This window comes from Phyllobates terribilis, unplaced genomic scaffold (assembly GCF_046119375.1).
Source record: "Phyllobates terribilis strain yellow unplaced genomic scaffold, ASM4611937v1 Scaffold_5__5_contigs__length_657084704, whole genome shotgun sequence".
Lineage (NCBI taxonomy): Eukaryota > Metazoa > Chordata > Amphibia > Anura > Dendrobatidae > Phyllobates > Phyllobates terribilis.
In genome coordinates this window covers 246493418-246520079 of record NW_027362765.1, presented here as the reverse complement: position 1 = coordinate 246520079, position 26662 = coordinate 246493418, and the positions used below count along the sequence as shown (strand labels likewise).

Sequence of the window (26662 nt, the reverse complement as noted above, 5' to 3'; positions counted from 1 at the left end):
AAATGTGAATATCTCTGCAATGAAGCGACAGAGCACAAATGGGAACAGAGCAGCAGAATCTGGGGGGCTCAGGGATTTTACAAATAAAAGAAACCTGTCACCATGAAATTGTAGGCATCATGTTATAGAGCAGGGGGAGCTGAGCAGATTGATATATAGTTTGGCCAATAAAGATTCACTATAACTTGTGTTTCCATCCTTTAAATTTCTACTGTTCCTGGCATTTTCTGTCTAATGGGCGGTCCTATATCAATCTACTCAGCTCCTCCTGCTCCATAACACTGTGCCTACAGATTGGACTGCATTTTCATGGTTACAGGCCCCCATTAAATGCTATATTCGCCAGAGTAAAATAAAAATAACAGAAATTCGCCTCCTTCATCAGCAACGTTCCAATCATGTTGGAGCCAGGGATTGCGTATCTCATGCAAGCCCTAGGAGGGGTTAATATCTGTTATTTTTATTTTACACTTGGCAATATAATTTTTAAGAATTCTGGACAACCCCTTTTTAGGCTGCTTTTTTTTCACGTAGGATAGCTTGTGCCAATAAGACCCTTTCATACTTTGCGTGTTCTTGTCCTCCTCAGTATTCAACTGTATGCAGTATATGTATCAGTATGTGGAGCCAAAATCAGGAATGAGTTCAAAACACTGGAGAGATGCAAATTGTTCTTTATACTCATTTTCACATGTACTATGTAAGCCAAAGCTAGATATAGAACAAATAAACACGGATGGAAATGCTGACCAAAACATGCATGTGCGAACATTGCTACACTATGTGTGTGTGTGTGTATATATATATATATATATATATATATATATATATATATATATATATATATATATATATATATATATATATATATATATATATATATATATATATATATATATATATATATATATATATATGTTTGGACACCCCTGCTCATTTAAAGATTTTTCTGTATTTTCATGACTATGAAAATTGTACATTCACACTGAAGGCACCAAAACTATGAATTAACACATGTGGAATTATATACTTAACAAAAAAGTGTGAAACAACTAAAAATATATCTTATATTCTAGGTTCTTCAAAGTAGCCACCTTTTGCTTTGATTGATGAGCTTCAAGAGGTAGTCACCGGAAATGGTTTTCACTTCACAGGTGTGCCCTGTCAGGTTTAATAAGTGGGATTTCTTGCCTTATAAATGGGGTTGGGACCATCAGTTGTGTTGTGCAGAAGTCAGGTGGATACACAGCTGATAGTCCTACTGAATAGACTGTTAGAATTTGTATTATGGCAAGAAAAAAGCAGCTAAGTAAAGAAAAACGAGTGGCCATCATTACTTTAAGAAATGAAGGTCAGTCAGTGCGAAAAATTGGGCAAACTTTGAAAGTGTCACCAAGTGCAGTTGCAAAAACCATCAAGCACTACAAAGAAACTGGCTCACATGAGGACCGCCCCAGGAAAGGAAGACCAAGAGTCACCTCTGCTTCTGAGTTTATCCGAGTTACAAGCCTCAGAAATCGCAGGTTAACAGCAGCTCAGATTAGAGACCAGGTCAATGCCACACAGAGTTCTAGCAGCAGACACATCTCTTCAACAACTGTTAAGAGGAGACTTTGTGCAGCAGGCCTTCATGGTAAAATAGCTGCTAGGAAACCACTGCTAAGGACAGGCAACAAGCAGAAGAGACTTGTTTGGGCTAAAGAACACAAGGAATGGACATTAGACCAGTGGAAATCTGTGCTTTGGTCTGATGAGTCCAAATTTGAGATCTTTGGTTCCAACCACCTTGTCTTTGTGTGACGCAGAAAAGGTGAACAGATGGACTCTACATGCCTGGTTCCCACCGTGAAGCATGGAGGGGGAGGTGTGATGGTGTGGGGGTGCTTTGCTGGTGACACTGTTGGGGATTTATTCAAAATTGAAGGCATACTGAACCAGCATGGCTACCACAGCATCTTGCAGCGGCATGCTATTCCATCCGGTTTGCGTTTAGTTGGACCGTCATTTATTTTTCAACAGGACAATGACCTCAAACACACCTCCAGGCTGTGTAAGGGCTATTTGACCAAGAAGGAGAGTGATGGGGTGCTACGCCAGATGACCTGGCCTCCACAGTCACCAGACCTGAACCCAATCGAGATGGTTTGGGGTGAGCTGGACCGCAGAGTGAAGGCAAAAGGGCCAACAAGTGCTAAGCATCTCTGGGAACTCCTTCAAGAGTGTTGGAAGACCATTTCCGGAGACTACCTCTTGAAGCTCATCAAGAGAATGCCAAGAGTGTGCAAAGCAGTCATCAAAGCAAAAGGTGGCTATGTTGAAGAACCTAGAATATAAGACATATTTTCAGTTGTTTCACACTTTTTTGTTAAGTATATAATTCCACATGTGTTAATTCATAGTTTTGATGCCTTCAGTGTGAATGTACGATTTTCATAGTCATGAAAATACAGAAAAATCTTTAAATGAGAAGGTGTGTCCAAACTTTTGGTCTGCAGTATGTGTGTATGTGTGTATGTGTGTGTGTGTGTATGTGTGTGTGTGTGTGTGTGTGTGTGTGTGTGTGTGTGTGTGTGTGTGTATATATATATATATATGTACACATATATACAGATATATTACATTTACACACACACATTATACACGTGTGATTGTGTACATATATCTGTGTGTGTATGTAAATAAATATATATATATATACACACAATACTTATACACACACCTATATATACAATGTGTGTGTGTATGTACACAAACACAATACATATATACATACACACGTTTTATATAGTTATAGAGAGTGCGTGTATATGCGTGTGTGTAAATATGTGTCTGTATGTATCTATATATTGTGTGTATATACAGACATTTAAACATACATGTGTGCAATTTTTTTTAAACAAAAACCCTCTCATCCATATGTGTACTTTATAGTGACATTGCTTTGTGGTACAAAATTCACGACACTTGCCGCATCTGGAACCGGCCTAAGGAAACCTACAACTAACTCTTGCAAGCGTCCTAAAGAACAGCATGTTGCCTATAACAGAAGCAAGTCCTTTTATACCGCAATCGCCTCAGACTCAAGTCTGTAATGGCTGGATGACCATCGTATCAATGTCACCTCTATAGTGACGGACACCTGCTGTTTGTTCCCTTCTGAAAGCACTGGCAGGATTAGAGAAAGGTAGATCTGCTTATTAAGATGCTACCTCTTTGTTCTTAGCCGGCTTAAGTGTCCTTCTCAAGCTGTCTTAAATGGGAATAGTATTGTACACTCTCTGTGTCTCCCATAGTAATGAGCGAGTCATGGTGGAAATAAAGGGGGGTTTGCTCAGACTGAACTTTACTAAACCTTGGACCATTCCTTGTTCTGATTTTCAATGTATGCAGCCAGAGCCAAATCTGCCATTGTGCGCTCTCATCTTATCTGGTCCTGTACAGGGAATTGGGGTAATACTTAGACACACAAACCAGTGCACGGCTCAATGTCTTTGCACAGGGAGTACCAACATTTCTTAGTGTTGGGTAACTCTTAGAAAATGGTGTCTTGCCATGTGCTGTAGTGAAGGGGATCCTATGATTGCCACCGATCGGTGTGACCATAGGCAGGTGTTTTGGATCTCCTGGGCACTTACCCGCATACTGGTCTAGTACATGCAAACACTTTCCTCCACTTGCTTTATTCCTCCCTTGTTCCTTGCCTTAATGCACCATGGTTCTGTTCACATTACCCTTTTTCTTTACCGTTATAGTGATTTATAAAATTGTCTGCAGCATTATTGTTTGTTTGTTTTTTTACATTTTTCCTTTAACATCATTAACTTTAGGACGAACCTTCTGTGCCAATTACAGTAATTTTGTAATTTACAGGGTGGTCCAAAAGTAGGTGGCCAGAAAATAACATTTATTTTGATTTATATATAAAATTATATTTACTAACACAAGCATAACATTGACAATTACATTTTATTCTGAACAATAATACAAAAGCCCTTAAATTTTATCAACACAGGTGCTCAAACTGTTTTCCATTACAATTTGCACAGCTTTGAAGTCTGCCTCTTACGCTTCAACAAACTTGTTGCACAAGTCTCTTTGGGTATTAATTTCTTGAAATGCATCTCTTATGTAATTTTTCAAATCACTGACACTTTTTGGTTCTCGACTATAAACTTTGTCCTTGAGTACTCCCCAAAAGAAAAAATCCATTGGGGTCAAGTCTGGTGAACGTGCCGGCCAATCAAGTGGGCCTCTTCGGCCAATCCATTTATTAGGAAATGTTTCATCAAGATACTCGCGGACTACTCTTGAATAATGTGGAGGGGTCCCATCTTATTGGAAATAAAGGTCATTTGAATTAGGCTGTTGCTGTAACTGGGGAACAACTTGATTCATTAGAATTTCGAGATACTTATCTCCTGTGACTGTTCCATCAAAAAATATTGGTCCTAAAACATCAAAACCTGAAATACCACCCCAAACATTGACTCCAGGCTCATTTAGTTGTTGCTCTAATGTTAAATGCATGTTCTCATTATACCAGTAAATACAATTATGTCTGTTAATATGGCCGGAGAATTTGAAAGGAGCTTCATCACTCCACATAATGTTATCTAAAATTACTGGATTTTGTTTGATAAATCTCCCCCTTCATAACCTTATTACACTTTCAGTCCACCTATTTTTGGACCACCCTATATATTTATAGTGGTGGAAGCTACTTTTTACTGTATATGATTTTGAGCCACAAATCCCCCACATAGACTTAGCTAAATGGGTTGTCTGCCATTTAGACATCTATTGAAGAACATGGATTTATTAAATAATTACACGGCCTCGATCTAAATTAACCATGAACAAAAGAACAAATTTAAGGCTGATCCTTACCAGTCTTTCCCACCAATAATCCGTAAGGCTTTGTTCACACCATGTTTGAACATGCAATTGGATTTCTATGTTGTGAATATTTCACAATGCATGCTTCTTATGGAAGCCTCCTTCCTTTGCCACAGTATGGATATAGAGTGGCAAATGTTGCCCATAGGCTTCCTTGGTTGAAAAACACGTCAGCATTTTTTGTTATTATTTTTACACCCTGTGCGACTGCAGACTCAAATTGTGATAGTGTTCAACGCTCATACTGTCATGAATCCTCTGTATGCCACGTGTGAGTAGACAGACACGTGACCGCATGTATGCAATCTGCATACTTGTGATCACGTCACGACTGCACTCATGCGCTTCTCTCAGTTCACTTCTATTGAGAGAAGTCACGTGAGAAAAGTCAGCTTGTGACTTCCCACTCGCACAGGGAATCATGACAGTATGCGCATTGCACACCTTCACAATTCAGCAGTGACTGCAGACTTTTCCTCTGGGACCAGACAACCCCTTTAAGAATTAGAATAGATGTAGTTTCTCCTTTAAATAAAATGTAATAATAGATGACCACAGGAATGAATGGTATTAGTGCTTTTTAGGACATTGTAGTAATGCAAGAAAAAAATGTAATTTTTCCTGCATGGTTGAGTACTTTAAGCAGTGCTCCAGCTATTTTTTTTGTTTCTGCAATGTAGCTTAGGCTACTACAAAATACGGTAGAGATTCTTGTTTTGGCTTACCTCTCTTAGTTGATGTGCCATTTTTGAGTTGTTTACTATCTTTATTCTTCCCCCTGTAACCCCTCATGCAGATTGTATTTCCCATAATGCCTCTGTCTTATCAACATCCCATCATATTGTGTTTGCGTGGATTTCTTCCCAAACTCCAAAGACATACTTACAGGGAATTTAGATTGTGAGCCCCAATGGGAACAGTGATCCAGTGATGATGATGTCTGTAAAGTGCTGCGGAATATGATGGCATTATGTAAGTAAACAAAATAAAAAAATAATTGTACTAGCATCTGAATAGCAGCCAGTGATAAATCATTGACATAGACCTGCTATCCCCCATCTACAGAGTGGAGATTCTGTGTATCTTATGTGATGCCTCAGCTGGTCTCCCCTGCCTCCTGCTGGTGATCAGTTTCTCACTGTCAGCTGTTATCAGTATGAAGCTGCATCTTATAGGGTGGGATGTGTATATTTCTTTTCTCAATCACAATTTCAAAATTATACAGCCTTTTCTGCTAAAACATATATTATGAAGAAATATACATATATATGGAGAAAAGTTATCCATGTCAGGTGCAGATTGGAACTTTAGCAAAAACTTTCCAAAGGCGTGTCTATGAAATCGGTTTTGAAATTGTTAATTATCTACCGTATTTTTTATTTAAGTATTTTACTCACTTATATAGCGCCATTTAGTTCCACAGCGCTTCACAGACAATATCGCCACTGTCCCCATCGGGGCTCACAATCTAAATTCTCTACCAGTACCATATCCTCCTGATTTGGCCCCATCTGATTATTCTCTTTCTGAAACCCAAAAAATCATGGGAAGGATGAAAATTTATGACAAACGAGATGGTAATTAAGTAAATGGAGTCGTAATTTGAAGAACAGAATAACGATTTTTTTTTTCAGTAGATTTAAAATTACTTTTTGATGCATTAAATGTATAGAGTGGAAAGGCGATTATGTTGAATAAAATAGGATTGCTTCAAAAAACATCGTTTTTTTTTTTTCCTAGGCTAGGCCAGCTATATTTCCGTTGCCCCTGATGTGTGTATGCACATTTATGTGCAATATATATATATATATATATTTTTTTTTTTTTCTGCTATGTGCATACAGTCATGGAGCAGTTTTAATTTTTCAGTGGGTGACAACCCATTGGTAAAGACCATAAAAATTAGCATATTGGGTGCATTGTATTAAAAGGAACCGTATGGCGGATGTAAAAAACAAAATAGTGGAATAGTTACAAACTTAGTATGGTTTAAAAAAAGAAACACATGTTCATCAAGTTCAACCGAGGAAGGAAAAGGATAAAGGGAATGGCTTCTAGGTACATCCACATTTTTCAAATGACTGTAGATTTATCCTGCAGTTGTTTCCGAATCCAAATTAAAATATACCGTATTTTTATCTGGGATTTCTTTGTAAAAATCTATCCTAAATTGCTGCTCTCCCTTTTGAGCCATTATAGTGAGGGGGTGGATTATTACAGTGTCTGGAAATATCACAATAAAATTCTCTTTTCCTAGACTCTACTGCTTCATTGATGATCCTGCCTGGCTTCTAAAAGTTCTCTTCTGCAGGTCCTGAGTTGGGCAGTAGATTGCGCATAATGGCACACTGCCATGGCCAGCAGCATGCCGTGGTAGTCACTTGGCACAACTAATGTAACAAGGAACTATAACGATTATGTTGTAGACACTAAAGTGGCACAAATTGGGTTCTGAATATAGAAGTAAACAATGAAATTCATAAAATTCCTGATGACACTTTATTGTCGATAAGTACTTTTATTATGTATTGTGCACTGAACTGATTCACGCTAGTATAATATAGGCTTCCGTAATGTTTCCACCATACGTAATGCAGGTTTCACAACCCCAAATCCTCGTCCTTGATCTTCAGGTTTTGCCTATCACGTCCACTTTTTCACTTACTAGAAATATTTGCATACATGCACGGTTCCTTAATGGGATTGTCCAGAATTTTAAGTCTCCTTTTTTTCCCCCAAAACAGTGCTTCTCCTGTTCAAGGATTGTGTATATTATTGCTGCTCAGACTTCATCATATTAAAGGACATTGTGGTGTCAAATATTATATTAATGAAAGAAAAGTCTCCGCTCTAGAATTAATTATTTTGTCTAATTTGCAGGCTGGGGAGATATGCCCCCTGTCCATTCAAAGACTGAAGCCTCTTGGGGGGAACCTCCATCTCCGTCTGCTGCAGTTGACAATGGGACTTCAGCGTGGGGCAAGCCTTCTAAAAGTGGTTCAGGTTGGACAGATGGCTCTTCGGAGCCTCCTGGATCTTATGGAAGGACAAGTGCTCAAACTGCTGCCCCTGTGCTGTGCAAACCAGGTTAATTACAATTTATTCTGTTTTTTTTTTAATTTCTCCTATAAATGTAAGATTAAAGTGGTTTTCCACTACTTTGATATAGATTATCTATCCAATTGAGTCCGACACCCCCACCAATCACCCATTACCAGCTCCGGCAGCAGACGGAGTAGAACACCACAGCTCTGTGCACTGTTTAGTGGACACTCCTGGGTACTGCAGATCAGCTCCTGTTCATTTGAAGCGGCTAGTAAACAGCATGGTGAAGCTGTGGGTGCTCCACTACATACACGGTTTACTTACGTCTGCTGGTGGTGCTGGGTTTCCTATATAATAGTAGTGGACACCCCCTTTAAATTGACAACTGGGAGTCACCATGCCCCTTGCCAAAGACGTGTGTCCCTACACAGTCTGATATAGTCAGCACTGATTGGACAGTTTGACAGTGTAGGGACACACCCAACTGACTACCTCCCATTTGTCAATTTATTAACAAATGTTTAGCATGAATAATAAAGGACTGTTACAATACAGAGATCTAAGGAAATAAGTTTCAGAATTTCATGAAGAATTAAACTGTTTAGTAATTTTTTTAAAAATGCTCTCAATATATTCTGTAAGTCATCGATATTAATGAGACACTGGAACATAACATTCTAAGTGTTTGATTTTGGTTTCCTAATTCTAGCTCCAAAATCTATGCAAGAAAGCTGGGGAAGTGGAGGAGAGGAGGTTGGTCTCAGTCAGTGGGAGGATGAGGAAAATGATATGTGGAATAATGCTGCTTCCCAAGACAGTAACTCCTCCTGCAATTCTTGGGGCAATGGCCCCAAGAAAGGACTTTCCAAGGTATGTACAAGTAGGAATAGATTTTAGTAGACCTAGGGATACTTTAGTATCTTTTGTTGAATGATTTTTTTTAACCTTAATGCATATGTTCCCTTATTTATTAAAAAAAGGGCATGAAGACCCCAAATAAATCTGATGAGGCCTGGATTATGACCCGATTGACTAAACAGCTCACTGACATGGGCTTTCCAGTAAGTTTGATCTGAAATGGAAAATGTACAGGTGTTGGATGCTTAAAGAGGGTTTCTGCTATATTTTTAAATTTAATAGTGGGGAGCCACCTGAGGGAAAAAAAAAGAAGTCCCCAGATTCCACCGCTCTCGCTCCAGCAACTGTCTCTGTCAGAGTGGAAATGATTACCTTCTGACCACCTTGCATCCTGACTGTGATCTCGGTGGTAAGATTGGTGGTTGGTGGTCAAGATGTTGTTGCTTCGGGCCTGGAGGAGACAGTCACAGTGGTAGTGCTTGAGGTGGATTCTGGTGGAAAGTATGCCTTAGTTCTTTCTTTCACCAGGGTGGTTCTCCACTGTTAGGTTAAAATGGGAACTGTACTTTCATCCAACTTTTACATAAATCAATAGTTAGACAAATATAAGAAACTTATCAGATTTTTGTGATAAGATGTATTACTATTACTTCCACTTATGAGCAGTGTCCTCTCCTTCCTTGATTTTTGAACTCATCTACTCTGAAAATAACAGCTCAACTCAATCTTGCTCAAGACCAGCACAGTAAGGTGTTTGGTTACCTCACCTTACCATACTCTACTGAGAGGGGTGCGGGAAGGAGTGAGAATACAAACATGGACACAGAAAGATTGTGCTGAGCTTTCATACAAGTCATTTACCTCACTCAAGAGCTGTATTCACATCCACACAACTCAGTATTGCTGTGTAATGTTTTCCATGCTTTAGCTTCTCTCTGTGGGCTAACTAAGAAATGAAGAACAGGTATCCATTTCTATTTACCGAAAGAGACACAGTTGCTGCGCTCTTCCCACCAGCTCAGAATGGGTTACAAATTAGAGAAAGCCTGCAGAAGGGAAAACTGGCGATAATGCAGGATACAAGTCATATAATGGCTAGATAGTGTTATCATGTATACACAGGACCGCTTCCTTTGAAGATACCCTAAAGGGCAACTGTACTTTGAAGTATGTGCACACGATGCAGATTAAAAGCATAAATTTCCTGAGCGTTTTTGCCTCTCCCTGACAGAAAAAAAGCATGCGGCATGCATTTTTACATGTGTTTTTTAAGCGTTTTTAAGCATCAGTGAATGATTTTTGGAGCTAAATAAAGTTATTTGGTGGGACATTGCTTAAGCCCTTGGATTACCAAGAACTGGGGTGAGTATATTGGTTCATTTAAATGATTAAAGAATGGGTCTGTTGTATTTCAAATAAAGTGTTTACACTGTGTCTGTGTTTCTTTACTTTGGTCATGAAAAGGTCTGATTGACAACTTGACATCACCAAACAAAAGAGCTGGGTGTCAGCTAGTCCCATTCACCCAATCTTCATTAGCATTTCTATTCATGTAATTTCTGCAACTGCTGTGAGCTGTTTTTTTTTTTTTAGCCTGAGAAGGTGCCATTAGGCAAACATTTCCCTGGTCATTAAATAACATTTCACAGCTGGTTTGTTAGCCGCTATGTCCCCCGATCAGCACTCTGCAGCGCTTTGGACACAACCTATTTATGTTGCGTCCAAAACGCGGTGTTCTAATGCCGCACTTTTGTTGTCGATACATGTGAATCCACCGCATATAATGACACTTCAATCTGTCAAAATCTGCAGCGGAGACCAGCGTGTCCACTACAGAAATTGATACGCTGCTGGTGAGTTTGGCTACATGGCCACGATCAGGAGCCTCTGCAGGTTTGACGCTGTGTGTATATACAGCGTCAAACCAGCAGCGTCCAGTTGTTACAGCATAGTGGATGGGAACTCTAAAAATCCCATGTCTGCTATGCGTGCATCAGAGGCTGTAAATCACCCGTGGACACTGACATGCGGCACGTCTTTCAGGACCGCAGCATGTCAAATTCTCTTGTGGAGTCGCTAGTCTCTGCAACAGAAATTTGACCACTAGAATGTATTGAATGCGGTAAATCCGCATGGTTCAGTGAACACATGTGGATTTAACTGCGTTCAATAGAATGTAACGTTTTGGATGCAGCAAAAATTTGCTTCCAAAGCGCTGCTAGGTCTGAATTATGGGCACAGAGCCTAAAATTGAAAAAAAAAAAAAAAATGGCGTGGCCTCCATAACCAGCAGACGGAAATCCGACCGCTGGGGGCTGATATTCGTAGCCACGGAAGGAGCCATTAGCCAACAATGTTCCATGGCTATTAATACAACCCACAGCTCTTTGTTTAGCCTTTACTGGCTAGATTACAGGGGGTCCCCAGTAAAAAAAATTTACTTGGGGTCCCCCTATAAAATCTAACCAGCAAAGGCTAAACTAGACAGCTGCGGGCTGATATTAATAGCCATGGAAGGGGCCATGAATACTAGACCCCTCTGCGACTATTAATCACCCCTCAGCAGTCCCAGAAATGGCGCATCCATAAGATGAGCCAAATTTGGCGCTTAGCCTCCGCTCTTCCCACGGCCCTGTAGCGGTGGTGAGTGGGGTAATGGGGTTGGGGTTCAGGTCAGCCTTGTATTGGCGGCTGACGTGAAGCCTAGGTTAGTAATGGAGGGCTTCTAGAAGATGCCTCCATTACTAACCGCGTAGTAAAGTTGTCTGCGCTGTTTCAATAAAAGACACGGCCAGAATTAAGTATTGTAATGAAACAAAACACACACGGTTCTAAAATTTTTTTTATTACACGCCTCTGCGAAGCCCTCGATCTCCTGAAGAAAAAAAAAAAAAAAAAAAAAAGGAAAAAAACAAACAACAATATTCCTCACTTGTCCGCCTTCAACGACGCAGTCCACGTAACGCCAAGTGTCCCACGACGATCTGTCACTTCTATAACAGTGACATCAGCCATCACTGATGTCACTGCTGTAGAATACAGCACTGTATACTGACAGGTGTGTAAAATCACCTCCTGTCGGTGTACATGCTGCAGGGGGTCACTGGGGTTCATCAGCTGATGAGCCCCTGTAAGCTAGAGACCATGAGAACATTCTTGTGAATGTCCCCATGGTGAGCATCAGCTCATCGGTCATGAGACCGATCAGCTGATTACCGGCATCAGCAACCTGCTAATGGTCACGTGACAATAAGGTTATCAGTGACGTCACCGTAGGTCCTAGAAGTACACTGCACCTTGCAGTGTACCGCTGGCCGCCGAAGAGGACATTTTTTTATTCTTATTTTAACTACTGCGGGCTGGGAAGAGCAGACTGCTGCTCTTCCCATCCCCGCTGTTGTCAGCCAGGGCAGCGGTCGGATGAGAGGAGTAGCAGCCTGCTCTCCCGACCCGGGTACCAGCAGCAGTTAGATTCCATCTTGATTTTGCGCCTATTGATTTTCATTGAAACGCAGCAAATCCGCATGTATAGATGATATACATGCGGGTTTGCTGCGATTCAATGCAAGTCAATGGGTGCGAATTCACCGCGGAATCGCGCAAGAATTGGTTATGTTGCGGTTTGTGCCGCAATGATAGTCTGGTGCTGAAATTTCCTCATCATGTGCACAGCACATGCGGATTATCATTGCTATACATGGCAGAGCTTTTACCAAGCTGTTTTAATCTGTTTCTGCGGCGAAAAGACCGCCGCGGAAACGCATTAAAACCGCATCGTGTGCACTCAGCTTTAAAGAACATATAGAGGAGAATTCTTTTAAGCCATTGCCAGAGACCATTAAATTAATCAGTAAATGCCCAGAATTTAAAAAAAAAAAAATTAATTAAAGCATTTTATTTTTAATTTTTAAATAGTAACCCTTTTTAATGGATTTATTTCTTTAATGGCAGGGATGAATATGCAAATGTTGAAGTAATTTCAGGTATAATTTGAGTATCCGCCTATAGAAAAAGGCTAATACGGCACTCTTGTCAGGGTTTAGAGGGTTAATTAAAAAAAAAACTTTTTTTTTGCTTTACTAAAATGTAAAATTGTTAAACACTTTGCTGTTTATTGGCTGCTGAAGTTTAGTTTCTCCTCCATAGAAAGAGCCTGCGGAAGAGGCCTTGAAGAGTAACAACATGAACCTGGACCAGGCCATGAGTGAGTATTCATGAATGGACAGCGAAGAAGCTTAGTTCACTGAAAAGTATGATGACTAGGAATGACTATTCATATGGTGTAATGCAAAGAGAATTGGCATTAGTCCGCATGTATAATTTACATTGTTGCCAGTAAACATTTAAGGGGGTCTTCATTGTGTTGTGACTGTTACACTTTGTATCCCTTACTTTGCAGGTGCTCTCCTGGAAAAGAAGGTGGAAATGGACAAGCGTGGATTGGGAATGGCTGACTATAATGCTATGGTCGCCAAGCCCCTGAGCTGCCGCCCACCACCAATCTCCAAAGAGTCTTCCATGGACCGCCCCACTTTCCTAGACAAGGTAGTTGAAGAACGGATATTTTCTTCTGTAATGGAATCCAAACCTAAGTGTTTATTTCCTCTGTCAAGTTATAGCAAGGTTCCAAGAAGTAACTTTATGTCCATGTTTCCACAAAAACATGTCCTTATGCTGTAGAAGGGGTTAGCCCACCATAGCAACCTAGCACCTATGCACAGGATGGGTAATAAATTACTGCTCATTGGGATTCCTGATTTGAATGATGTGATGGTCCCGCATGTTCACAACTGTTCTAGTCATTGTCTAAGGGGCTGATAGAGTGGTGTAGTATCAAGAATCTCTCAAGTATCTTTCCATTTTAACAGGGGTACTCTGTGCCCCTGGATTGTGGGGTGCTCGGAGGTTGGACCTCCAGCAATAAGCAGTTTATTTCCTACCTTGTGAATAGGTGGTAAGTCATGATGGACCAACCTTTTATAACAAACTAAGAGTCATGTCAACTGATCAGATCTTTTCTTTCTAACCTGCTGTAATAACAATTTGGATTCTTATTGTTTACTTTAAATAGTTGTAGTTTTGCTGATAGAAAATCCAATTTTATGTGTGTCCTGGCACCAAATTTTCTCTCTTCTTCTTCTCCTTAACCTGAGACATGAAGTGTCAGGTAACGGGTGGCGTTGCTTCTGCAGCACATACATCTTATTCCATGCCAACTTGTAACTAGAATCCCACAGAAACTAAATTATCCAAACATCACTTTGTTTTTGCTTAAAGATGTTTTAAAAAATGTTTTTTATTAACATTTTTAAGCTTAAAATTGTAGCTGTTTTTTCAGTCTGGTCTATAACAAGTGTTACTTATGGGAAAATCTGTGCAAAAATATGTAGAGTTAATTATGAGAATATTTGTAGGGTTTGTCTGCTGTAAATGCTGCACTACATAAGCTTCTCTCCTCCATGGTGCCGTGCCGTAGGAATGGCTGCTGGTGATAGCATTGGCCGGTGCCGTTTGTGTGGTTGGCTGGGTCACAGATTCGAGTTGGTGTCACATTCTGATAAGACTTGATGTCTGCTGTCCTGCAGAATCTGGGTTGTGGGGGTGAAGCCTAGTGAACAGCTGAGCTGGAGAAAAACAGACTCCTGGCCATGTGCTCTCCTTCTAAATGTCAGCAAAGCTATTAGGTCATGTGAAATCCCTGGTGACAGAGCTTCTCCTTCCCAAGCCGCGTTAACTGCTCCCGTCTTAGGTTCAGAAGACTGCAGTGAAATATTATGGCCGTTGTCAATCATCAATCATGGGTAGTCTGAAAGGAACAATCCACATTACGATGTTCTAAACATAAGTGAAAGATATCAAGAATAGGCTGCCATGTTTATGGTTAAGGACATAGTCAATTTTCATTTTGGGGTTTTAATTGTTCCTCCTTATTTTCAAATAACCATAACTTTTTAATTTTTATTTTTTTTCATGAACATCGACATATGAGGGCTTGTTTTTGTGTGATGAGTTATGACACTATTCATTTTTACCACATTGAGCTAGAGGAAATGGCTAAAAAAAATTCCAAGTGTGGTGAAATGGTGAAAAACAAAATGCAATTCCCCCATTGGTTTTTGAGTTTTATTTTTACAGTGTTAATTGTTCAGTAAAAATGACCTAAAAGAGCCACTAAATACCGTATATTCCGGCGTATAAGACGACTTTTGAAGACTGAAAAATCTTCTGTCTAGTCTGGGGTCGTCTTATACGTCGGTAATGCTTTTGAACTTTCAGAAATTGACATGCGGGGATACTCTGGGGGTGTTAATAAGCTGCCGTGGCCGTATCCCTGCCATGTCGGAGTTAATATAAGGTGGAGGGAGTTAAAATACGGCGGCGGTAGGTCCAGACAGTCAGCGCTTCTGTGCTGAAACTGACACATCGCTGCGTATTCCCAGCTCCGGACACAGCGCAGGGCTTCTGTGCCGACAGCTTTCACTTGTCACAGAAGCGCTGCGCTGTGTCCGGAGCAGGGAAGTTCGCATCGCTTCTGTGACAATATATGAAAAGCCGGCAATTCAGCAGCGGCATAAGCCGGCACCCGACAATTTAGAATAGAAAGAATAGAGCATCACACATAGATTAGATAGATAGAAACATGTCAGTCACATATATATGAAGTACAGTGACAGTGCTGGTTTACTGTACTTGTCATCTAGTGTTAAAATAACGGATTTATTAAAAAAAAAATTGGCGTGGGGTTCCCCTTAATTTTAGTCTCTAGCGGAGGTTAAGCAGACGGCTGGGGCAAATGTTTGAAGCCTGGGAAGGGGGTAATACCCATGGAGGTTCCCAGGCTACTAATATCAGCCCCCAGCTGAATACCTAGCCTTTACTAGCTATTAAAATGGGGGACCCCCCCAAAAAAATGACGTGGGGTCCCCCCTATTTTAATAGCTAGCAAAGGCTAGGCAGACAGCTGGGGGCTGATATTAATAGCCCAGGAAGGGTGCCATGAATATTGGCCCCCTCCCAGGCTAGAAACACCAGCCGTCAGCCGCCCCAGAAATGGTGCATCCATAGGATGCGCCAACTCTGGCACTTAGCCTCGCTCTTCCACGCTGCCCTGGTGCGGAGGCAGGGGGTAATAGGGCTGGGGTTGATGTCAGCTTATAATGCCAGCTGACATCAAGCCCAGGTTAGTAATGGAGAGGCGTCTATAAGACACCCCCATTACTAACCCCATAGTCAAAGTTAAAAAAAACACAAACACCCAGAATAAAGTCCTTTAATTGAAATAAAGACACAAATCTTTATTGTTCTAAATTAAACCATACTTACCATCACGCCCATTCCAGCTGAAGCCAACGATCTCCTGCAATAAAAGAAAAATAATAAACCAACCTCATCCTTACCTTTCCATGGTTCCCAGGACAGCTCCAGCTCTGCTACATCGAGATGACAGGCTGGACCGCAGCAGAACGCTGCCATCCAGCCTGTCATCCCGCAGACACTGAGAAGCGCAGGCATGCTTGCGCTCCTCAGTGTCTGACTGACGGCATCCAGATGAGCCGACAATGAACTCAGCTCACCTCCTGGACGTCCGTCACTGACAGCGTGGGAAACTTCTACTGCGCATGTGGGGAGCAGGAGAATTTTCCCACGCTGTCAGTGACGTGCATGAGGTGCGCCGAGTTCATTGGACATGACCTCGGCTCATCTTTATGCCGTCACAGTCAGACACTGAGGAGCACAAGCAAGCCTGCGCTTCTCAGTGTCTGCCGCATGGCAAGCTGAATGGCAGCGTTCTGCTGCGGTCCAGCCTGTCATGTGAATGTAGCAGAGCTGGACCGGTCCTGGGAACCATGGAGAGGTAAGGATGAGGTTGCTTTATTATTTTACTTTTATTGCAGGAGATCGTTGGCTTCAGCTGGAATGGGCGTGACGGTAAGTATGGTTTAATTTAGAACAATAAAGAATTGTGTCTTTATTTCAATTAAAGGACTTTTTTCTGGGTGTTGTGTGTTTTTTAATTACTTTACTAGAAATTCATGGTGGTCATGTCTAATATTGGCGTGACCCCATGAATTCCGGGCTTAGGGCCAGCTGATAATGCCAAGCTGGCCCTAACCCCTTTATTACCCAGTGAGCCACCGCACCAGGGCCCTGGATGAGTTGGGTACAGCGCCAGAAGATGGCGCTTCTATGAACGCGCCATTTTCCGGGGTGGCTGCGGACTGCAATTTGCAGCGGGGGGGGCCCAGAAAGCTTGGGCCTCCCTGCGCTGCGGATTCCAGCCCCCAGCTGCCTAGTTGTACCTGGCTGGACACAAAAATAGGGCGAAGCCCCACGTATTTTTTTTTTTAATTATTTCATGAAATAATTAAAAAAAAAAGGGCTTCCCTATATTGTTGTGTCCGGCCAGGTACAAATAGGCAGCTGGTGGTTGGGGGCAGCCCGTTCCTGCCTGCTGTACCTGGCTGGACACAAAAATATGGCGAAGCCCCACGTCAACATTTTTGGGAAAAATTAATTACAACATTAATAATTTAGGGACTGCATCTTTATTAACCCCTCAATTGTCATTTAGTGTTAAAATAAAGGATTTATAAAAAAGAAAATTGGCGTGGGATCCACCATCATTATAGTCTCTAGCGGAGGTTAAGCAGACGGCTGGGGCAGATGTTTGAAGTCTGGGAAGAGGGTAATACCCACGGAGCTTCCCAGGCTACTAATATCAGCCCCCAGCTGAATACCTAGCCTTTACTAGCTATTAGAATGGGGGACCCCCCCAAAAAATGACGTGGGGTCCCCCCTATTTTAATATGTTTATGAGTGACAGTTTTCCTGCTATATACCTGCATGTCATAAGAATTTAAATTAAAAAAGGACCATGTTAAATTCAAATCTGTTTTTTTTTAATTTTTACCGGTGTTTGGTATGCGTTGGAAAAGGGGTAGTCTTATACGGTGAATATATCCTAAACTGTATATTTTAACAGGAAAGTAGGGGGGTCGTCTTATACACCAGGTCGTCTTATACGCCGGAATATACGGTAGGTTTTATTTTAGCATTTTAGTGGCTTAGATTTTTTTTACGAATTTTTTAATATATATATATATATATATATATATAATAAAATTAATTATTTTGCTTGTGCTGCCATTTTCTGAGACGCATAACTTTTTTATTTTTCCCATTAATGGAGCTTTGTGAGGGCCAGGAAATTCCTCTGCCCCAAATCCATCTAGACGAGGAGGGGGATGGGGATACATCTGACCTTTGATACATCCTCTAGCAACTTTCATGTTTTTCATTCACGTCTTGAGAAATAGTGCACATGACAAATGTCTCCACAGACCCCCATGCACCCAGCATAGACCTGGTGCAATGTACAGCCACCTGAGAAGAGAATCTAGGTCTTCAGCAGTCTTGGATTGAATCTTTTATATGCCGGCCTCTCAGCCACTATGGCTCTGTAAAGGTTACATTGACTTTCTTTTTTTATTCTGGATGATCTGTGTTTAGTGACTAGTAGAAAATATTGTAAAGCTGTCTGATAACATTGCTTTCCTTCCTTTGTTATGGACTGTCTTGCTGCTTGCTCAACTCATTTAATTTTGCCTCCTTTCTCTGGTGCTGATGGACCACCTCCAGCTCACCATCTCTCTCTCCAATCAGGATGGTGGCCTAATGGAAGAGCCCACTACTTCACCATTTTTGCCTTCACCAAGCCTGAAGCTCCCCCATCCAAATAGTGCACTCCCTAACCAGGCCATTGGTGGCATGACACCAGGTCTAAACATGCAGAACTTGAATTCCTCTAGACAGGTAACCTGAATCTGTGGGCCTTTCTGTATTGAATTACTTGTAGGGTTGAGTGAGTATGTTCTGTCCGAGTACGCTCGGGCCGAGCTTCGAGTATTTATAGCTGCTCGGTGATAAGGTTAAATCGCTTTGCAACTGTTTGACAGCTTTATTACATGGGATGAATGTGTAAGAAATAGACATTCCTCACATGTAATAAAGCTGTCAAACAGTTGCAAATCATGCACACGGGAGCGATTCAACCTTATCACCGAGCAGCTGTAACTACTCGGAGCTCGGCCCGAGCATACTCGGCGAAAGGGTTAATAGAACATACTCGCTCAACACTAATTACTTGTTTTATCGTTGTACACATTGCAAGTAGATTTGGGCAAAACTATTTGTAAAACCACGGTCCCGCAGCCACGTTGGTAGTCCGTGGTCAACAGACCAATGTTAGTTTCTGACAACCCTTCTAAACTTCACATAGATACAAAGTGGCAATCTGGGCATGTTTGGCAATAGCGGAGCAGCACAAGCCAGGTCCATGCAGCCGCCACAGCAGCCACCAGTGCAACCTCTCAACTCATCCCAGCCTAGTCTTCGTGCTCAAGTGCCTCAGTTTTTATCCCCTCAGGTTAGTTTATCTTAATTTTTCTTATTTATTGGTATCTGTTAATCTGTAGCAGACAGCCTATGTATTGTGTTATGAATAGTTATAGGCAGGGGTTACTAGAGAGTCCAGCAGTTCCTAGGAGGACTCATTTCCCGATAATCGTGCAGTGTAAACAGGATCAAGATAACCCACCAAACAGAAGATCATTATTCTCGGCTGCACATCGCCCTGTGTAAACGGGACTTGTGCTGCCGAGAACATTGGCTGCTCAGGCACAGTGATTAATCTATTACTGATTGTTCAATGTGCATCTGAAGCTCGGTCTGCCGATGTAAACAGGCTCATAAACCACCGCTGATCTGTGAATAATTACCGATCAACGGTCCTTTAACTCCACAAAATCATCTAGTGTAAAGGAACCTTAAGACTCTTCTCACCGCTTGCCTGTCTGGGGTGTTTCCTGAGATATACCTTCAAGGGAAGACTACACAATTTCTGTGTCCAAACTTTCTGTCTGTAAGACCTCCATGTTGGTGAAGAGAAAGGAGGAGGATGTGCAGGCTAAGTGTTAGTGCAATGAGTTACTTAAACCCCTTAAGAAGAGTGCAAGGCATATGTCAGAAGGGCACTCTTTGGGGTTAAAATGCACAAAAGAACCTTATCTAACAGGGAAAGTCTAGGTGTACTACTGGCCTTACAGCATACATGTCATACTCTGGCCCGCAGGGTAATTATATTTGTCCCGCGACATCAGAACTGCCACCTCTATGCGGGGCCCATTATTCTGTATGGAGGACTTTGTGGGGCCCATTATTCTGTATGGAGGACTGTGTGGGGCCATTATTCTGTATGGAGGACTGTGTGGGGCCCATTATACTGTATGGAGGACTGTGTGGGGCCCATTATACTGTATGGAGCCCATAATTCTGTATGGAGGACTATGTGGGGCCCATTATTCTGTATGGAGGACTGTGTGGAGTCCATTATACTGTATACTGGTTGGCCCGTGACTTTGTCCAAGTTTTTCATTTTGGCCCTCTGTGTGTTTGAGTTTGGCATCCCTGCCTTACAGGCACTCGGATGTCAATGATTTTTTATACATGAAAAAACTAACCTATTTTCCATCAATGTGCTGGATCAGATTTTCAGTATTTGGTCAGTCTCTCCACTATCAGTCTGCTTGAGTTTTTCATGGGACCATAGTTTTGAGTTTGTGTGTGTGTGTGTGTGTGTGTGTGTGTGTGTGTGTGTGTGTGTGTGTGTGTGTGTGTGTGTGTGTGTGTGTGTGTGTGTAACCCTTGGCCTGAAATAAAACAGACATGCTAAACCAACATAGACAATGTGGGGGAGAGGGGAGGGGAACAGAACTCGTACATGAAAAATGGACGTCCGAGGAGTCTTACAGGATCGTGGAATGGGATGCTCTGAATAATCATGTCTATTCTCCAGTGCTAGAAACGTTTTCTGGTCGCAGTGTAGTTATGTTATTGAATATCGTCTATAGACCTGTGGGTATTACTGTAAGTGACTTAATACTTACTAATTCCCCTTAACAGTTGGTGCTGAGGATTTCCGTCCTTTTGAGCATATGCAACACACAGCAGTCATTTACATTAATAAAGAACCAGTAAATAAAATGTTAGCTCTTCTTATTCCGCAGGTTCAAGCACAGCTTTTGCAGTTTGCAGCAAAAAACATTGGTCTCAACCCTGCACTATTAACCTCGCCAATTAATCCTCAGCATATGACCATGTTGAACCAGCTCTACCAGCTGCAGCTGGTGAGTACTTAGCATCTAATCGTTTCTATCCTTCAGTACGATTTGCCTGCTTAGTATCCACATTCCCTGTGCCCTCATATTTATGCAAAGAATCTTAAAGTCTGAAATGTTTTCAGATAAGAGGTTGACATAGGTAGCATTGGCACTTTTATGCCCTGCACAGGGGTACTGAGGATATTGGAGTCTAGTAGGTTGCATGTTGTAAAATTGTAATTTATTTTGATTAGTTGAATGATTTCTGAAGACTTGTGCCAATAATGAGCAGTGCCAATAATGAGCAGTGCCGTTCCTAAGCCCTGTGTTTTCGCCACTCTGACCTATTTTTCATGCACCTGCAGGCGTATCAGCGTTTACAACTCCAGCAGCAGATGTTACAGGCTCAGCGTAATGTTTCCGGACCCATGAGACAACAGGAGCAGCAAGTAGGTCAAACCTTCTTATCTCTGTCCAGCTCTGTCTGCAAACTTCAGTGTTGGGTTGGATTGCCTGCAGCGACAAATGTCTGGCTTGGCTCGGTCGTTGCCTTGGGTACCCGTTGTTTAGATCGAATAAAATGTTCTTGTATGCTCAGTTTCATAAACTTGCCAAGTGGAAAGCAGAATTCAGAATAAGCAATACATTTATCCGCTTCACTTTGGAATTGCCTTCCTATTTTGTTACTGTGAAGCTGGCGACATTGCTGCCGGCAGAACGAGCATTATGCTGACAGCCATATCCCCCAACTCCCTTGTCATAAATGTACGCTCCGATCTGCAGTGCTCCGATTGGGAATAGGTTACTGCCGGACTCCTTCTATTTCTGTGGAATTGAGAGAACTGAATATGACTTCTCCCCCTCCCCCATAGACAAATGTAATAACTGCTGACAATCTTTTGTCTGGCCTTCTATAACCACGACCTAGCTTATCGCTCCCAATTCTTTCCATTTATTTACATTTTCTTTCAACTTTTGTCCCATCAAGTGAATAGGGCTGAGCTGCAGTTCTCTGCACATCGATGGCCAGCAGCGCTGGTGTACAAAAAGAGAGAACTTTTTCAAGGGTCACAGTGCTGCTGCCCATTTATTTTCAGTATCAGATAAAGTGATGACATATCTTAGTAATATGCAATGAGAAAATGCCCATGAAATACATGGATGGATCAAGTCCACAAGAGCACCAGCAATGGCTTGTCAGAAGCTCTCTGATTCTGGAGGGACATTGCAAGTGGAGAACCTCGCTCTCTGATTTGATATATCCTAATAATGGATTAGGACTGTGGTTATTCTCGTGGGAAAACTCGTAAAATACTTGTCTTCTATATGGACGGCTACTCATCAGTCTATAGTGGTGCTTTGTTTTTTTACAATGGCCAAACTGGCTACAGCAAATAAGCAACCAAAATAACATTCCCATGTAGACGCGTACTTTAGCAGTATACAGTACTGACTAAAAGTTTGGACACACCTTCTCATTTAAAGATTTTTCTGTATTTTCATGACTATGAAAATTGTACATTCACACTGAAGGCATCAAAACTATGAATTAACACATGGGGAATTATATACTTAACAAAAAAGTGTGAAACAACTGAAAATATGTCTTATATTCTAGGTTCTTCAAAGTAGCCACCTTTTGCTTTGATGACTGCTTTGCACACTCTTGGCATTCTCTTGATTCTTGATTAGCATCAAGAGGTAGTCACCGGAAATGGTTTTCACTTCACAGGTGTGCCCTGTCAGGTTTAATAAGTGGGATTTTTTGCCTTATAAATGGGGTTGGGACCATCAGTTGTGTTGTGCAGAAGTCTGGTGGATACACAGCTGATAGTCCTACTGAATAGACTGTTAGAATTTGTATTATGAAAAGAAAAAAGCAGCGAAGTAAAGAAAAACGAGTGGCCATCATTACTTTAAGAAATGAAGGTCCGTCAGTGCGAAAAATTGGGCAAACTTTGAAAATGTCCCCAAGTGCAGTTGCAAAAACCATCAAGCTATACAAAGAAACTGGCTCACATGAGGACCGCCCCAGGAAAGGAAGACCAAGGAAGACCTCTGCTTCTGAGGATAAGTTTATCCGAGTCACCAGCCTCAGAAATCGCATGTTAACAGCAGCTCAGATTAGAGACCAGGTCAATGCCACACAGAGTTCTAGCAGCAGACACATCTCTTCAACAACTGTTAAGAGGAGACTTTGCGCAGCAGGCCTTCATGGTAAAATAACTGCTAGGAAACCACTGCTAAGGACAGGCAACAAGCAGAAGAGACTTGTTTGGGCTAAAGAACACAAGGAATGGACGTTAGACCAGTGGAAATCTGTGCTTTGGTCTGATGAGTCCAAATTTGAGATCTTTGGTTCCAACCACCGCGTCTTTGTGCGACGCAGAAAAGGTGAACGGATGGACTCTACATGCCTGGTTCCCACCGTGAAGCATGGAGGAGGTGTGATGGTGTGGGGGTGCTTTGCTGGTGACACTGTTGGGGATTTATTCAAAATTGAAGGCATACTGAACCAGCATGGCTACCACAGCATCTTGCAGCGGCATGCTATTCCATCCGGTTTGCGTTTAGTTGGACCATCATTTATTTTTCAACAGGACAATGACCCCAAACGCACCTCCAGGCTGTGTAAGGGCTATTTGACCAAGAGGGAGAGTGATGGGGTGCTACGCCAGATGACCTGGCCTCCACAGTCACCAGACCTGAACCCAATCGAGATGGTTTGGGGTGAGCTGGACTGCAGAGTGAAGGCAAAAGGGCCAACAAGTGCTAAGCATCTCTGGGAACTCCTTCAAGATTGTTGGAAGACCATTTCCGGTGACTACCTCTTGAAGCTCATCAAGAGAATGCCAAGAGTGTGCAAAGCAGTCATCAAAGCAAAAGTTGGCTACTTTGAAGAACCTAGAATATAAGACATATTTTCAGTTGTTTCACACTTTTTTGTTAAGTATATAATTTCACATGTGTTAATTCATAGTTTTGATGCCTTCAGTGTGAATGTACAATTTTCATAGCCATGAAAATACAGAAAAATCTTTAAATGAGAAGGTGTGTCCAAACTTTTGGTTTGTACTGTATATTAAATTTTCTTTTATCTGTACAGTCTTGTATGCGTGTCATCTGTTCGTATGTGTGCCAGTGTCTTACACATCTCCTTTGCACTTGTGTTACAGGTTGCACGTACAATCAATAACATGCAGCAGCAGATACAGCAACATCAGCGCCAGCTAGCCCAGGCCTTGCTTATGAAGCAGCAGCAGCCTCCCCATCCTCATCCCCCATTACATCCTCCGGCAGGCAAGTCCGGACTGGACAGCTTCTCCTCCCACCCGGCGGGTTCAAGCCTGGTGGACCTACACACCAAAGAACAGCAGCCTTCTTCTAATTCCTTCTCTCCATACCCAATTGGTATGTGTAAGTGCAAGAATAATGTTAAACTAAAGATCTATACTTTACAATATACTGACAAGTGTATATGTTATAGCCTTTAATACCCTTTGTAGTGTTGCTAGAAGGTCTTTCAGAATGCCAGTCCAGCGGCTAGTACAGTGGGTTTCTTTTTTTTTTATGCTACATCGCTGTAATGTGTCTTCAGGGAAGGCCATGCATTCTAAGCTAGTTTCATGGCCTGCTAAGTTTTCGGACATCTCAAGTGTAAAGTGACCCTCCACCCTGGGACTGAAAAGTGACTGTGCATTTCACATATATAGGGTGGTCCAAAAGTAGGTGGACAGAAAGTGTAATAAGGTTATGAAGGGGGAGATTTATCAAACACTAAATTGCAGCCGCCTGTCTGGATCATCCTCCAATAAACCATGAATTAGACGTGGACGATAAGCTTTCCACCTAGTAGATTTCAGGATTCGCATGATAGAAGCTCGTGAAATTCCCAATTCTAAAGAGGCTCTTCTGGTGGACTTTTTTGGACTCTGAACAAATGTTTCAGCAACAAGTTGTTTATTATCTTCTGTACAGACTGTTTTGGGTCGACCAGTTTTTGGAGCATTAAGGATTGAGCCAGTGGCATTGAATTTGTCATGAATGGGGTAAATGGTTTGTCTCTTTGGGGCTTGAGTACCAAATGTTTCAACCCAATTTGCGCTAACAGTTTCAGCATTTTGAGATTTCCAATACTCTGTTAAAATCCATTTTCTTTGATCTGTATTTAAATTATTTGCCATTATGTGTTATCTGAATTATCTGGAAAGAACACAGATTTGGGGGAGATCTATCTGTGAAAACTAGATCTGTGAAACTGGCTCTGTTGTCCTTAGCAACCAATCAGATTCCATCTTTCATTTTCCAAAGAGTCTGTGAGGAATGAAAAGTGAAATCTGATTGGTTGCTAAGGGCAACTGAGCCAGTTTCACTTTACACCATGTTTGATAAATCTCCCCCTTCATAACCTTATTACACTTTCTGTACACCTACTTTTGGACCACTCTATATATTGGCTCTCCCTGGTGCCCTCCTGTTTGCCTTCTCTGCTTAGATCAGTGTTCCTTTCCTCCTGCTTCCAAGATGGCTACTGCAATAGAATGTGGATCACAGATTTACAGCTAAACCATGCCTTCCCTTATTTTCCTGTGATGTGGGATAGGAAAGGCAGGCGAGGTATGGTTTAGATTTACCACTGCACTCGCCATGCTACTACTGGGGTCTTCTTTTAAGCTGGAGGAAAGAAACATCGATCTGAGCAGAGGAACCTGCGGAAGGCAAATTGAGGTAACCAGAGAGGGTGAGTATACATAAGAGATGTACAGTCACTGACTGTTGTTAAAACATCAATGACCTATAAAAGCTCACCAAAAGTGAGAAAAAAATGACACTAATAATGTAATTTTTGTGCTTTAGAGAAATCCATAGTAGAAATTGTATGCTAATGAGTTATAATTGCTGTGGGTGGGCAGTGTGCTTACCCCTCTCCTGCCTCTCTCCTACAGCAGGTGGGAAATAGGAAGTGAGGCAGGAGAGGTGTAAGTGCAGTAGGAGAGAGGCTGGAGAGGTGTAAGTGCAGTAGGAGAGAGGCAGGAGAGGTGTAAGTGCAGTAGGCGAGAGGCTGGAGAGGTGTAGCTGCAGTAGGCGAGAGGCTGGAGAGGTGTAGCTGCAGTAGGCGAGAGGCTGGAGAGGTGTAGGTGCAGTAGGAGAGAGGCAGGAGAGGTGTAGGTGCAGTAGGAGAGAGGCAGGAGAGGTGTAGGTGCAGTAGGCGAGAGGCTGGAGAGGTGTAGGTGCAGTAGGCGAGAGGCTGGAGAGGTGTAGGTGCAGTAGGCGAGAGGCTGGAGAGGTGTAAGTGCAGTAGGCGAGAGGCTGGAGAGGTGTAGGTGCAGTAGGCGAGAGGCTGGAGAGGTGTAGGTGCAGTAGGAGAGAGGCAGGAGAGGTGTAAGTGCAGTAGGAGAGAGGCAGGAGAGGTGTAGGTGCAGTAGGCGAGAGGCTGGAGAGGTGCAGGTGCAGTAGGCGAGAGGCTGGAGAGGTGCAAGTGCAGTAGGCGAGAGGCTGGAGAGGTGCAAGTGCAGTAGGCGAGAGGCTGGAGAGGTGCAAGTGCAGTAGGCGAGAGGCTGGAGAGGTGCAAGTGCAGTAGGCGAGAGGCTGGAGAGGTGCAAGTGCAGTAGGCGAGAGGCTGGAGAGGTGCAAGTGCAGTAGGCGAGAGGCTGGAGAGGTGCAAGTGCAGTAGGCGAGAGGCTGGAGAGGTGCAAGTGCAGTAG

At 42.2% G+C, this 26662-nt stretch overlaps 1 protein-coding gene across 2 annotated transcripts in view; it reads left to right on the top strand.

Moving 5' to 3' along the window:
* TNRC6C (trinucleotide repeat containing adaptor 6C) overlaps positions 1–26662 on the top strand; it is a 732779-nt gene that overhangs the window by 695750 nt on the left and 10367 nt on the right. Inside the window, exons 8-17 of one of the 2 annotated variants that reach the window (XM_073683980.1) lie at positions 7777–7983; positions 8651–8811; positions 8922–9002; positions 12946–13003; positions 13199–13344; positions 18463–18612; positions 19079–19225; positions 20865–20984; positions 21323–21406; positions 24134–24368. In XM_073683980.1, the coding sequence (XP_073540081.1) occupies positions 7777–7983; positions 8651–8811; positions 8922–9002; positions 12946–13003; positions 13199–13344; positions 18463–18612; positions 19079–19225; positions 20865–20984; positions 21323–21406; positions 24134–24368 (1389 nt within the window). Of the gene's footprint in view, positions 1–7776; positions 7984–8650; positions 8812–8921; positions 9003–12945; positions 13004–13198; positions 13345–18438; positions 18613–19078; positions 19226–20864; positions 20985–21322; positions 21407–24133; positions 24369–26662 lie in introns of both variants that reach the window. The other variant, XM_073683979.1, reaches the window with a different exon arrangement.